Source organism: Larimichthys crocea, chromosome VI, assembly GCF_000972845.2.
Source record: "Larimichthys crocea isolate SSNF chromosome VI, L_crocea_2.0, whole genome shotgun sequence".
Taxonomy (NCBI): Eukaryota; Metazoa; Chordata; class Actinopteri; family Sciaenidae; genus Larimichthys; species Larimichthys crocea.
In genome coordinates this window covers 13812711-13828833 of record NC_040016.1, presented here as the reverse complement: position 1 = coordinate 13828833, position 16123 = coordinate 13812711, and the positions used below count along the sequence as shown (strand labels likewise).

Genomic DNA, 16123 nt, shown 5'->3' with positions numbered 1-16123 from the left:
GGTTAAATCTGATGTCATACCTGTTGCAGTTTCTATTTGATGGTTATACAAATAGAGTTCTTTGATTTTTTCTTTTACTCTTTGACTAAATACCAAATAGTGACTCAGCATCTGACCTGGACCTACAGCCTGTTTTTAGCCCCAAGAAACAAACAAACAATCTCTGCCCATTTAATATTGGTGATATGACTTCAGTCACTCAGTACAATTCTTCTGCATTTATAGATGTTTGACATGTGGTTCAGTTTTAGTATCACACACTGTGTATGCATTGTATGCTGAACAGAAGCCCATTTATTTGAACTTTGATGGGAAAAGGTTTAAGTGCCTTGACAGATTCAAACTGAGCCGTTTTATATTTAAATTTACCTAAATTATGTATTATTTGTTTAAATTGGAATCACAACTCTGAGACCCAAACACACAATGTTAACTTTGAAGTTAAACTCTTAAGATATCTTTGAATATATTTGTGCATAAACTGACATGTCTACAAATGTCAATTTTTGGTTGTTACCTGGCAAAAACAAGCAACAACTGAAGATGAGAAAGATGCACTAGCAACACGTTACTATTAATCTTTTACATTACTAAACATGTCAAACTATCTGTCTATGGCCCCGTAGTTCAAATGGTGATTTAGTTTTGCTGATGGAACTATGAAGTTGTCTCAGTTTCCAGTTTTTTTTTGTGCTACATTAACAAAAATCCATAGCAGCATTACATCACACTGTTGTACCTCCACAGCTGCTTAGCTCAACAGAATTATGTAAGGCAGCTTAGAGTTTGCTCTTTTATAATCTCTCCATTCATAAAAGAGGTTGCCTTATGCACAAAAGTAGAAGTTAGGGTGAACTGATATCAACAGTAATTTCGTATGGCATGAGTGCACTACAGCTTGCAAACCATTGAGGTACAGAACTACATCGCATGCATATACATACATCCTTATATGCATACATCAGCTCATAAGAACTCAGTTACATGAATAAATATGATGCAAAACATAAAATCTAGTACATAAACAGTAGATAGTACATTACATGTCAGCATGGATGTATCTATTTACTGTGAGCTCTAATTGGAGTGAAGGAAAGGGAAAACAAGACAGAGATGTACAGATGTAATTAAAGGATGATGTAAACTCAGAATGCAAAAGGGAAATTTCTGAAGAATATTTAGTGCATCCCTCTCTTCCTCCCCCAGCCGCCCCCATTCCCTCAGCACCACTCCAGCCCTGCAGTATGCTGGCTGGTGTGTTCTTATATAAGAGGCCAATCCTGTGGGATGCCAGGATGGTTATGGAAGTCTTTGATGGCCACCACACAAAGGCACAAAGGCAAAGAGGCAGGCTTTGATACCCATATCAGTCCTCATACTGCTTCTTTGGCCTCATAATACAGCCAGTTGTATAGTTCTACTTCTTCTGCCAACACATACAGACTCTAAACTGGAGAAGCCTCATCCTCAAGGGAGATATTCACACACATTTACACAATCACTGCATGCTCACTTTCAGCATACACACACTCATACTAAACATGCACATGCTCATAGATACTGTAACCATGTGCAACAACTTATTCATATATTCTGAAAAGGATGGGTGCACACATGCATACAAATAAGCACACAAGTAGATTCTTAACACACCAGTTCGCCTCGGATATATTTTGCGGATAGGTCAAGCGTGCTACATAGCAATTTGTGAATGGCCTTTGATGACGTCAGTATACCGATGTAATTTCAAGGGAACATGCGTCATTTCCAGTGGTGAGAGCCTCGTAGCAAACAGTCATCCCATTGAATTCTACCTATTTTTATCCTTTTCTTTTTCTTTAACTTCACATTGTTACTGTTTTCATTATGTATGTGACACGACAACGTTGTCTATAAAAAGACTGTGTGTCTAACGTGAAACTACTGGAATGGGGATGCACGCACAGCTGCACACAGATACACACATCTGTCATAGCAGGCATACTCACACTGTAGGAGGTATTCAGATCACAGGTGTATGTTCTCGCAGCACAGTGGCGTGTGTTTAGCATTGCTGTGTGAGTGTCCTGGGAGCTTAGTCTCATGTGGCTTCAACCACCTGTTCAGGTCATTATTCCGGTCAGGGACAAGAGAGGTAGATAATACACATACAAATACACACACACACATGCCACACATACTGTAAATAATCCCAGAATAATAAATCCATGTGACTGAGGTTGGTATGGAAATATGTCAAACATGATGTATAGCAACAGAAATCACAAAGCCATGACCTGGCTGTTAATTGCCGAACACTGATGAATTGACTGATTCTCTCAACTCTAACTAGCTAATTGATAAACCTGCCAATCACACATCAAAGGCAATGCACAGGGTAAAGCAGTATTTCATATGTGGAGTATTGTATATCTGACAGAATTTACTATAAGACTTAGGTTAAGTACTTAAATAAGTAGTTAAGATGATAAAGTAAAGTTAAGATGCAGAGAAGTTTAAATAGTGAGAAGAGCAGCAACAAAATTAAAATCTATATAGATTTAACAAATTCCTGTAGTTTTGTTATTAGCACCATGGAGAGATAAGTTCACTGAGCTACATAGAAAGTCAATGGTGCAAAAGAATAATAGCACAACAGACAAGCACAGATTTTACTATAGCACTAATAGTAATATTGTAGTTACTGTATTTTCTGAAGATTTCTATACATGTATGTTGGTATTAATTCATAGGTAAAAGCAATTGTTTACATGGATTATATCAGTCAAATTTGTTATAGTACAACACTAAAAAAACAGTTACACACTCTTGATAGTAAATGTTTTGAAATGAGATTTGGGTTTGATTTGAATTTAAGATTTATGTCTTGTCGGATTGTTTTAAAGAAAAATCAAATGTTGCTGTAAATGGGCAAGTAAAGGACATGATGAAACATTTGAAAGAAAACAGAGTGTAAAATATGAAGCGGAAAAGAGGGAAAAGGAAGCAAAGCAAGGAGCAAAATTATACAATGAGAGGACAGAGGAACCACACTCACGTGACAAGTGTCCTCATCATGGACTGGAAGACTGTATTACTGCCCTCCAGCATGGCTCCAGGCCTTAGCCTAGTTGGCTGATACAGTCATGTGGAGAGCTAGAATATTATCCACTCCTACATGCATAGAGGGGCCGAGTAGGAAGGCGTAGGCACGGGGGGTGGGGTGCCTTGTAAGAGACTGGAAAAATGTATAGAAGAGAAAATGATCCAGAGCAAGGAAGGAGGATTAGGGTTTGAAAATGGGAAAGACAGGATACAGGAAAGTATAAAATCAGGGGCAGAAGGAGAGTGGCTGAGGAGTGAAAGGGTGGGGTTAGTGTGAAGACAAGAAGAAGAAAATAGAAGAGAAAGGAAAAGAACAGGAGGGATGGATTAAGGAGAGCCCCAGGTGGAATAGGAAGTAAAGTTGCCAGCTCTCCCTCTGGCATATGTCCTTGCCTGCGGGAGCACCCAAGGACCAGGGAGAGGGCAGCTGGTCTTTCGCCACGTCCAGGCCAGGACATGCCAACCATAACTCAGTCGTGCCAGTGTTGGGCGTTGCATGCCAGTAACTGTCAGTAACGTAGAAACTCACGTCAAGCTAGACCTCTACGGAATCTCTGAGAATAAAAGGCAGCGACGTTGCTGTCTGCCTTTTGTTTGTTTTCTGTTTATTCATTGCTCTTTCTCCTGCTTTGATTTGTTCTTGCAGAAACTAACTGTCTTTGTGCTTCTCTACAAAGTGGCTGGAGTTTTGCCACTAGCCAAATGAATTTCTGTCACAAGTCGCTAATTCAAAGTCTCATTACAGATTGTGCAGATTGTAAATTCTGTGCGTCTGATGTTTGTAAACTGACTACTGCGCCGATAAGCATCTAGTAGCACTGTATAAAAATAATTTGAAACTATAATACATCCTATACAATCTCCACTTGGTAATTTGCATTTAGTTGTTTATTCTGGTGTTTTTCAGTTGCTGGGAACCTATTCTCCCAAACACTTAGCAGACAGTGCAGATGAGGCCATTTGTTCCATCCCCTCATTAGCCAATGACAGGCAGTGTCTTCCTGATGTAATCATCGGTCATTAGGAAAAGGCATTAATTCTGTTATTTACCACAAACTCGGTATAAAGTATTTATACTCTTGTCTGTGTCTGTGAGACACACAGCTGAACATTAACCAGATATGTCCAATTACTAGGTGAACATGGGCCAGCAGTCTGATTGGGTTTTAATGATTAATGAGATTTTAGCTGACTTTCTCTCTAACCCTCTCGGCTAGAACCTCTGTCTCACAACAGTGATGGCTAAATGGACATATAAAATATGTCTAAGTCTGAATTAATCAATATTCATTGTTTCTTGAGAAATTGTGGTTTCAGACTATCGAGCTGCTTAAGCAAACAGTGTGATATATCTGAAAGCAAATATATATACCACCGGACAGACATATTAAACCTCAAGTTTGCGATGTTCAGGCATATTTCCACTGAACTAAAGAAAAAAAAACAAGAACAAAAAAACTAGAAGACACAGAAGTCTACCAGAAGTCTCAACCAAATTAATACAAATGATATAACCCAAAATAAATTTGCCTTACAAGGCTTTACAATCAGTATACAGTGCAAAATCCTCTATCCTGAGAGTGCTGGTTTATAACTTCCTCCCAAATAACCTTTAGCAAGAAAACCAGATGAGGGATTCTTCCTACAGGACAGACAGATATGCGGTAGATGTCACATGTACAGTAGCAGAGTAAGCAATACATGATTTACTGCTTTAAATAAATGACAATATTAGGTAAATTGGAGGATTTTTTTTTTTTTTAGTCTTTGTCAGTCACCTTAAAAAAGGCACATTTACACAGCTACATTAACACGTTAGTTTTCTAATGAGTGATTCCAGGTGGACAAGAGCAGTTTGTTAGATTCAAAATGAGAGCGCACCATTTCCACCAGACCATTAATGTGATTAACTACTGAGTGCTGAGTGAAGAAAACAAGAAGAAGAAAGTAAAATTCAAAAATGTTGAAATGTCAGCCTTTCCTTTTAAATATAATCCTGGCTGGAGGCTTGTTTAGATGCAGAACAGCAAGCCTGCAGTCAGTCTATTTTAGGACAAATAGCACAGACTGAAGGTGTCTTGGTGTCAGATCAGGAGCATTATGTTCAGTGTGCTTTTGACATGCCATGTGTGTGTGTGTTAGAGAAAGAGTGTACCTGACAAGCTGTTCTTTAGCTGAGTGTAGGTGTCAAGTGTACTATTGGTACTACAGTATATAGCAAGACCTGAGTTGGACTAGCTTTAAGCACAGTGCCAGCTATAGGGATCCAAATGAACCAAATGTAATCACAATTCTGATGAACTTACAGCATAGAACATTCACTTTTTATTGTTCGGTTTTAGAACACGTTTTTTTTTGTGTGTGTGTTTTTTTAAACAGCCCAAATTGTGCTTTTATACTTTAGAGCTGAAACCATTAGTTGATTTAATAATAAGTCAAAGCTGGAAATTGGTTCCCCAAATGTGAGGACGCATTGCCTTTATTTGCATATGTGATATTAAATTGAATATCTTTGTAATAAAGAATAATGAATTAGAAGATACAACCTTGAGCTCCACCTTGAGAAGCCAAAATTGGCCTTTTTCATTATTTCTTGACATTTTCTAAGCAAACAATTATTCATTAATTTAGAGTTAATTTAGAAAACACGTTCTGAGGAGTGACATTTTTCTTTTATCCCCATGTTCTTTATCAAACGATGAAATTAATATCAGCTTGAGATTGTGTGATTATGTGAAGAGGCAGGGAACATGATTGCACACTCTCAGAGGTGTCTGGATTTATGACCATCACTATCACCAGAGTGTTTAGTGTGTGTTTTTGTGTGTAGGATATTGATGATAATTAGATTTGTTCAATCAGTGGCTTGCAACAGTGAAAAGAAAACAATGCATTATCAGAGAAATGTGAATAGTCAGGCCATATGCTTTATTGTTTGTATTTCTGTGTGATTTCACAATTCAGAGTGAGCGACTAAATGGAGTGAAGCTCTGCTAATAGATAAGGACTGGGAAAATATGAAAAAGGGAAACACAGAAAGACTTGAGGACATGTGTGAAGTGAGATGAGTGAAAATCCTGTAAGAGAATCACAGCCAAAGAGTAAGAATTCCCAAGTGCCTCCCACCCCCCCTTCCTAAGTCTCTCCTTCCAAGTATGCTTTGCCCAGTGTTACTATGGCAACGCTGAGTCTTCCGCAAGCTGACCACATGCACACACTTGCACATACAGTAAATGTGTGTGTGTGCCATTTCACTTGTATACTGTAGCACCTGCACAGCCTCATGCTACAGCAAAAGGCTCTACTCTGCTGGCTGATAATAAACACTCCAGCTTTGAGAGGTGGAGACATCACACACCATTTAACATTTCCTTGCGACATTGTTATTCTGAGTCACACATAATTGATCATCAGCAAATTTATCAGTAACAACTTGTGATTGTTTTTCAAGCACAAATGACTGATCAAAAGATTCTTAATTAATTGTCATGGAAAACAAAGAAAAGCAGCAAATCTTCTATTTTTATTGAAACCAGAGAATATTTGTCATTTATGCTTGAAGAGATTTGCTGCTTGTCTTTGTTTTCTATGACAATGAATTAAAAATCTTTTGGTTTTGGATTGAAAGTTTGACATAACCAATTTGAGGATGTCACTTAGGTCTCTGAGATTTATTTAATATTTTATAAACCAAATAAGCAATTAACCATGAGGATAATCTGTGTTTATTGGTAATGAAAAACAAATTCATGTCACATGCCATGTGTAGCATTTCTACACAATCTATATAGTCATGTAGAAGTGCAGATACAGAGATGGACATGTTCACTGAACCTGAGAAAAACACAGATCCAAACGTACAATTAAATATCCAAATTTAACAAATGACCAGATTGCACTGGGTTGAGACGTATGCCTGAAATAAGAACATTCATGTATGATTCCTTCTATCTCATCTCCAATCCTCCCACACAGAGCAACCCTTTCACCTGCTAGCCGGTTAATTATCACTAGCAGCTATTTCAAGCCTTACATTGGTCACACTGCACTGAAGAAAAGAGAATCTCATTGACTGACTAGATCAGAGAACAAACAATGTAGACTATTTGTTCCTAAGAAGGGTTCAACTGAAGCCTTGAGAGTCTCTGCTGAGAATTTCTTTGTTGATCATTTGAAAAACTATGATGGAATAAAATCCTATCAAAATATATAAAATGAGGGGTACAGCAACAAACTGTATACCACTGTATATGTATAGCAGAAAATGTTTGTCTGAAAGTGGAACTGAACACCCAAAAATCTCTTCCTCTGCCTCTCTCTAGCCCGCAGATAAGGAAGGCGGTCTGCCGAAACAGGTGGGCAACAAGACAGAATGTGGCCTTCTGGGATTGGTCCTGGACCTGAAGCGGGATTACCAGTCAATAAGAAATCAGCTCCCAGAAGAGAAGCTCTACAAAGTTTACACCTTCAACTCTGTCAGGAAGTCCATGAGCACTGTCGTCAAATTGTCTGATGGGAGCTTCCGCATGTACAGCAAGGGAGCCTCTGAGATCGTCCTTAAAAAGTGAGTGTGGTGTTGCTGTTCATTGAGATCATTCTGATAATAACTGCAGCACATAACCTTGTCATACAGTAATATAATCAAGCGCTTATATTTTGCCAACGTATAGCAAATCCATTTTGAGTGCATAATGTACTGAAGGTATAACCCATGTGCGTGTGCAGTGAGGGTGGAGTTTCCGCTAGAAGATCACACAGCTGTAACTCTGAGAGAAATATGAGAAGACAAACACCGGCCTCATATCTGTCTGTGAAAAATGAAGTCTTGCCAGCAGCCGATTAGCTTAACTAAGCATAAAGTGGTGAATTGTCATTTTTGTATGGATTAGGCAAGCTAGATATAATGGGTAGTTGTCTTAAGGAGTGCTGGTAGGTGAAATTTGTTACTTTTGGACAGAGACAGGCTAGCTGTCGGTAAAGATTCATTCTCATCTAATTATTTCTCAAAATGTGTAACGTTAGTCACTAACACTAATGAAACAATGATCATGATCATTTAGGCCAAAATGCTTTCTGTTTGTTCAGTTCATACTGTATAAGATGGAGGCATAGTCCAGCATATTTTTACCGTATATTGGTTTTCCCTGTTGGGTCATTTTGCTGATGACAGTGGCCCCATCTCATTAGTCCTCCATTAATTACAGATGCAGCCATATCCTGAATGAGGTGGGTGAGTCAAGGGTTTTCCGTCCACGGGACAAGGATGATATGGTGAAGAAGGTTATTGAGCCCATGGCTTGTGATGGCCTGAGGACCATCTGTGTGGCATACCGTGACTTCGCTGGTTCCCCTGAGCCCAACTGGGAAGATGAGAACAACATCCTCAGCGACCTCACAGCCATCTGTGTTGTTGGTATTGAAGATCCTGTCAGGCCAGAGGTAGGAGACAGTGGGATTATTTGGTATCATACTGAGAGTGGATGGCAAATGGGCTTATGTGTATGCTACAGTAGCAGTAGCTTGTTGGTGGCTGGTGTGTCATCATCATAACTTTTGCCATTACATATTTTTGGGATCTCTTCTGTCTTTATAACACTTCTACTATACTACTTACATACATATACATACATTATATACATTTTCCCCAGACTTACACACATGAAGAGTTCTATGGGTTTTAGTAACATCAGACCAGCTTTCATGAAATCACGTCCTTGTTGAGTCCCAAAGGGTGAACAAAGACAATACACTTGTAACAGCCCGAGTAAGCAGCCTGCACAGTGAACTGACAGAAAAAAAGATCATATGTCATTTAAAACACTTGACATTAGGGTGTGTGTATGAGCAATTGCTTCACTGATGATTATTGATTCATGAAATGTAGACTTCAGAATGGGACAGTCAGCTTTAGCTGAGCTGAATGTGGATGGCTCAATTTTCGTACAGATGCACTGATATATGCAGATGTTATTTATGTTATAGATAATATTTTAATATATTGATTTAGTATATCCGGTCCTGAAATTTGTATGTTCTGTCTGAGACACAGCTCTAGGCTCTACTCTACAGAAAACAGATTCTGTACTGTAGTAGATATTAGGTCGTGGATCGGTTTAAATCAAAAACAAATCTTTACAAAAGGTCTTCTGACAAAGCATATTTGTTTGACTTAGGTGATGCTACTTTACTTGAATATTTATATTTTATACTGTAGCTGTGTGTACAGTTTGCATATAATGATTTAACATTCAACATAAAATAAGATAACAAACAAAATATTTGAGTATTTAAAATTTATACTGTTATAAGGTGAAACTCTTTTAAATTTCATTTTGAATGATGAAAAAAGTGTAAGGAATCACTTTGAAAGGAACAATCATATACTTTTGAAACTTTTATTGCTTGCCTACTTGTCCCCTCATTTATTTAATGTCTTGCTGTGATTGCAGACATGTTGTGCATGGTGAAATTTACTTCAGCATTGCTCCTATTGTCTTATTGCTCATGTTTACTTCGAGGTCTTCTTTCAGCTCTTACGAAGCAAAACAGACAATTAATTGAAATAACTCACATGTCAAGAAATGATTTCTTCATGGTTTCAAGTCTTTTTTTTAGAAACTTCATTTGAAGAAACAATATATTCAGGAGAAGGAAAATCTGGTTGAAAGAGGTATCTATGTACAGTAGGAAAATTGACCTCACTTGACAGCTCCTGTGCAGTTACAGAGAAGCAGGAAGCTAACTGACTACTGCATTATTCAACTTCCTCTTTTCATCTTTTTTTTTCCATCCCCTTCCTCACTCTCTAACACCATCTCTCATTCAACCTTTCCCCATAATTCTTTCTTTTTCCACCTCTCTCAAGTTGTAGCCTTTCACCTTTTTCTCTCACTTTGTCTTTCTTGCTCTTGCTGTTTAAAGCTCAGTTATGTAAGCAGCTGAACAGGCCTAGATAAAAAAAATAAGCGAGGAGAGAAACTATAATGCTCAAAATGAATAAGCAAACAATCTTAGGAACAGCTAGATGAGCTAATGAGATACTCGTTTGGTGTTATTTAAGGTTATACATTTAAGCAAACTAAAATAAAATAAATAAATATGCAGGAACACATTGAACATGCAGGCTTCAGCAAATGCTGCAACATTTGTGATGTTCACACTTGAGGTGTTAATATAGTCCCCTGCAATGCCTGACAGTTTGCAGCACTTCTCTTTTCTTCCACTGAGGAAGTCACTTAACATTTGATATTTTCAATAACTCATGTGGAAAAGTAGTGCTCTGGAAACTGCTGCACTCCAGTAGCATCTTTCCAGGTCTCTAAGAAAAACTGGCTAATATTGGAAATGAGATGACTTTCGGCTCTGCTCAAAAGGTCACACAGAGTGGTAAACATGTTTTTGGTTTGTTTATTAGTCTCCAATTTCTTCCCCCAGAATGTGATGCTCTTTTAATAACTGGATGCGCTGTAGGATTGCCCCCAGAGAGACAAGAGAGGAGAGAGAAATAGGAGAAGAAAGACAAAAGGGAAAAACAGAGAAAGATAAACAGATTCAAAATCAGATTCATGACAGAGGCATGACGGACCACTGAGAAAGAAGACGGGTAAGGAGAGAAACCAGAGGAAAATGAGAGTGTAACCAGATCCACTTTAGAGACACGAGAGGCTTGTTTTTCAGTCTCACCTACTCCCCTCCTACCCTCTTCCCCTGTTCAGCCAGATTGTATTTTTAATAAGCCTCCACTCTTTTCCTCTCCTCCTCTCTCCACCGCCTCTTTCTGGTGACCAGTCAACTGGAGCAATGGGAATGCAAAGGAAAAGAGAGTGAAACAGACAGCAGGGATGACAGATAGGCAGACGGGAACTTGATATCTTGAGAACAATGACTTGGTGTGAGTAGGATGTAATAACTTGCTCCACTTGCCACAATATTTACTCCAAGTGCTTCTTTATTTTGTCAGATCACATTACTTAAATCTAACTAGTGAATTGATGTAGCTTGTGCACTGTGGCTGTAAGTGCTTACTATTTTAACACATTACCAACTCAGCTTGTGTATTATTACTGATGATTATAGGCTTCTAAGTGCATTTTATGAATAATATTATCACCACTTGCAGAATATATACCACCTCCTTGACCATCTCCTCATTGGGAAATTGAAGCAAAATCATAGCCAGAAATTCAGTTTTTTTATTCAGTGTTTTATTTTGTGTAAGTGATAAGATGCAAAGCTAATTTGGCCTCATTGTTTTTCACATGTACCATATATCTGATGAAACTGGTGTTCATTTGATTTGATTAAAGTACTTTTAAATGAACTGCAGATCTACTCTTTAAAGTCAGACTTTGTAACTTTTGAAGAAACTAAACTAAACTTTTATTTATTTCACAAATGAAAAGTCAGATTTCTAAGAAATGAAACAAACCTTTGCCTAAGTCAATACACTCAGCGATTCTTTGTTTCTTTGGTCTGGTATAATCAGTAGCTAATGGTGGCTAATGCCAGCAAACTTTAGGTAAATATTGCTCTATAACAAACATTCTGATGTTTCAGATGTGAAATTCATTAGGTATAATGAAATCATATGTTTCTGTTTGTTTATCCTCCATCTCATTTAAGACCTACCCTCCACCACTGTATAGATTTATGAGCCGCTCACTTTAAATGAGTAAATCCTTCACGTTTTACACGCCTGAGCAGCTTGATTTGATAGTTTAATGTCCCATATGTTTTCACATTGCAGTGGTGGATTCAGTCTCTTCTCCATCCTATGTTTACTTTGTATGTGTTCGTCGGTACAAGCTGCTTCCATGTGTTGTGCAAATGCTAAAGTGCCTGTTAGTGTGAAGTAGAAAGTGTGCATATTCCTGCCTTTGTTTGTATGTGTCCAAGGCCTGTGTGTATGTGCAAATGGATGTGAGTTGCTATTACTGTATGTGTGCACACGTTTGTTTATGTGTGGGTTTGCAGAGCAGTGATCGCCCACACTGAACTTTGTCAGGAAGAAGATGTGTTTTTGAATTAATGCTCTGCTTTTGCTAACTGGTTTCACCACAGATACATTTCCATACAAGCACCCCCTCTATCAGGTGTTCTACTCGACTACTATCTAGAGGGAAAGAGCTCAGATTTACATTTTATATGTGTACTTACATGTGTGTGTTCTGTCTTCATGGCAGTATTTCTTCTACTGGTTGTTCTTAAAGCTGAGATATATTTATATTTTACCCCGCTCTCCTCTCAGTTATTCTCAGCTCTACAGAACTTTATAACGTTTTTCACCTTGTTGTTTTGGTCTTCCAGCCACAACTTTGCTGTTTTGCTTCAGTCTCATCACTCTTACCGCAGTGTTGCTTTGGCTGCAGCAGGCAGCTTTTTTCCACCTAAAATTACTCAGCACCAAATGGCAGACTAACAAAGTTTAGCCAGCGAGCTGGTGAAAGTAGTGGAGCATTTAGCCATGTTAAAAAAAGAATTTGATATTCACCAGAGGGCAGAACCACGGCTATAATGAATGCTAATGTTGGACCAGATGTGATGGGTGTTTTGTATCATCTTTAGGTGCCCATGCTATCCAGAAGTGCCAGCGTGCCGGCATCAGTGCGCATGGTAACGGGGGACACATAAACACAGCCAGGGCCATAGCCATTAAGTGTGGTATCATCCACCCCGGAGAGGATTTCCTTTGCATCGATGGAAAAGAGTTCAACAGAGGTCCGCAATGAGAAAGGAGAGGTACAGTAATATTGTCGAGTGAACCACACGTGAGAGAGGATGAGCTTGATGAGAAAGAATGGCACAAAAACCTAATCAACCACATGTCCTTTTATTTCCGGTGTGTGTGTGTCCAGGTGGAACAGGAGCGTATTGACAAAGTCTGGCCTAAACTCCGAGTTCTGGCCAGATCTTCTCCAACCGACAAACACACACTTGTCAAAGGTGAACAATATTTCATATTCATTGCTGCTGATCAAACAAAAATCACTCATCACACCAAACACACACATTTTTACCAAGCATATAATTGTCAGAGTTTGCAAAGCCAGTAAATAACCTGATCAATTATTCTGATCAGGGTTATTGTGCATACACAAAATCACTTTCCTCACTTCAATGTATGTGCACTACTGCATGTGCTGCTTTATTTATATGTCTGTGTGTGTTTGACAGGTATTATTGACAGTACTATGGTAGACCAGAGGCAGGTGGTGGCCGTGACGGAGATGGCACCAATGATGGACCTGCACTGAAGAAAGCTGATGTCGCTCGCATGGTGAGAAAACACGATTTTATTTTTTTTCCTTGCTTGCTTTCTTTTGAGACTGATCTCAGTTAACGTCTGCAGATATCTTCTTCACCTCTGCATATTTAGTGTTTCTTTTCAGGCTCACTGCCTCTGGCTGTGTAGATGAGGAGCTCCCCTCGTGGATATCTGTACTCGCACAAGTTCTCTGCAGTGTATTTTTTATTTTCAGACTACTGAAAAACATTACTGATTCTGTTTGACTTGCAAGCTTTATATTTTTGTTATTTAGGTCATCCAGAGCTCCAACAACGTAAGGGAGTGATTCCCAGCCTTTGGTCATGACCAACAAGCTATAGTATATAAACACTATTAATTAAATCCATCGCAACTTACAAATAACTAAGGTTTGACTGAGGCTTGTCCTTTGTAGTTGTAGCTTGTTGTTAAGGTAAGGCGTGGATTTTTGACCTCTAGTAGTGCTATGGAGCAGTTTTTTGATTAATGGCTCACTGTTCTTGTTGTGAATGCAGTTGACACAATACACATCCTGCACACATATTCCACTTATCTACACGTGGTGATATGCAGCAAAGACTGGTTGTAATGTGTACATAAAAATTAAGTTTCAAACATTTAAGAAAAAAATGCCTTTTAGATATGAAGATTAAAATATATTCTCACACTTCTCACACTAACACTCAATTTTTTTGTTTGCGTGTACTCGTTGAGAGGACATCACTCAGGCTGACATTTCATCTATTGAAACTCTCCTACATGGGTTAATTGATGGACCAGATCACAAAGACTTCCTCACATGTATATATATTTTTCACCACTATCAAGGACAAGATTATTTAAATATATTCATAAGTGCTGCTTCCTGCTTCTCGTTTCGTAACTCAAACAACATTACCAGAATTCGAAAGGGTGTCCTGCTCACCTGTAAAGACCCTCCAGTTATCAAACGCCAACACACACTAAACTCTTAATCAGTGTGCATCGTCATTAGCCATCATCTTCTTTCATTTTTTTGCTTGGTTGCTTGGATGCAGTAGATGTTCAGCAAATTTAGAATCACCATAGTTGTGTATGAGCCTCCTTACTTTCTTTCTGACTGCACCTTTTCTGCACTACTCCAGGGTATTGCTGGTACAGATGTGGCCAAGGAGGCGTCAGATATCATTCTGCTGATGATAACTTCAGCAGCATCGTCAAGGCAGTGATGTGGGGCCGCAACGTCTATGACAGCTCTCCAGTTTCTTCAGTTCCAGCTTACTGTCAATGTTGTGGCCTCATATGGCTTTACTGGTGCCTGATCACACAGGTCAGCAGTGTGGTCGTGGGCACGTGATTGCAGTGCATGTAGGAGTGGTGGGAGATAATGAATATCTCTCTCTAAACTTAAATATAATATAGGTGATATAGGTGAAATATAGGCGTTTCAGTTTCAATAACTAAAATAATGCATTTCCCCAGGATTCTCCCCTGAAGGCTGTGCAGATGTTGTGGGTGAACCTGATCATGGATACTTTGCATCTCTGGCCTTGGCGACAAGAACCTCCCACGAGTCTCTGCTGAGGAGGAGGCCATACGGTCGCAACAAGCCTCTCATTTCCCACTTGACAAGAACATCCTTGGACATGAGTCTATCAGCTCATCATCATCTTCACACTGCTCTTTGTTGGTACGGACTTCGAGTTTGTTCTGCGGTACACCAGGGGTTCTGTAGCAAAGATAATCATATTAATTATCTATTTTTCTCCCCTGCAGGTGAACAGATCTTTGACATTGACAGCGGCCGTAATGCTCCTCTTCACGCTCCTCCATCTGAGCACTACACCATCATCTTCAACACCTTCGTCATGATGCAGCTTTTTAACGAGATAAATGCCCGCAAGATTCATGGAGAGAGGAACGTCTTTGAGGGCATCTTCAGGAACCCCATCTTCTGCTCTATTGTTTTTGGCACCTTTGCTGTGCAGGTAAGCAGATCCAAAAAAAATTATTTTATCAATGATTTATTTTTGGTTGGTTGTTATTATACATAAGATATAACATGATCATTAAATATTTTCATGGTTTGTGCTTTGCTCTGTGCAGATTGTGATTGTGCAGTTTGGAGGGAAGCCATTCAGCTGTCAACCTCTGGATGTGGAAAAGTGGATGTGGTGCGTTTTCCTCGGGCTGGGAGAGCTTGTCTGGGGACAGGTAACATGCAAACTCATCTGTTTCTCTGTCTTTCTGTTTTCACGCTGTGATTGTTTTCTTGCTTTTATTGTAGTTTACCATGTTTTACTCTGAGTATCCCTTCTGTGCTGTAAGCTTGTCATCTTCTCTATGGGTTAGGTCATAGCCACCATACCCAATAGCAGGTTGCGCTTCCTGCGGAGGGCAGGCCAGTTAACCCAGAAAGATGAGTTACCAGAGGAGGACGTGAATGAAGAAAATGAGGAGATCGACCACGCAGAGAGGGAGCTGAGGAGAGGTCAGATCCTTTGGTTCAGAGGACTCAACCGCATTCAGACTCAGGTGAGGACACAAGAAGGGCACTAGCTCAATCCCCATGTTGTGATTTGTTGTTTCATTTCACAGAGAGATTTTGCTGGATTGATTCTGTCTGGAAAAAAGAACATATGGATATTTGAAATGTTGATTTAAACAAGTTTACTCTTAATTACTTAAGTTTTTGTTTGGTTACTTAACTAGCAATTAACACCAACAAGAATACATTTGATGTTTTGTCTTTGTCTGTCTTTGTCACGTAATCCATTTTCAGTAGGAAGTCACACC

At 39.0% G+C, this 16123-nt stretch overlaps 1 protein-coding gene across 14 annotated transcripts in view; it reads left to right on the top strand.

Annotated features, from left to right (window-relative positions):
• atp2b2 (ATPase plasma membrane Ca2+ transporting 2) overlaps positions 1-16123 on the top strand; it is a 110915-nt gene that overhangs the window by 78317 nt on the left and 16475 nt on the right. For all 14 annotated transcript variants that reach the window (XM_027279672.1, XM_019277312.2, XM_010744545.3 and 11 more), the window contains 2 exons: positions 7407-7648; positions 8289-8523. In XM_027279672.1, coding sequence (XP_027135473.1) covers positions 7407-7648; positions 8289-8523 — 477 coding nt within the window. The remainder of the gene's footprint in view (positions 1-7406; positions 7649-8288; positions 8524-16123) is intronic.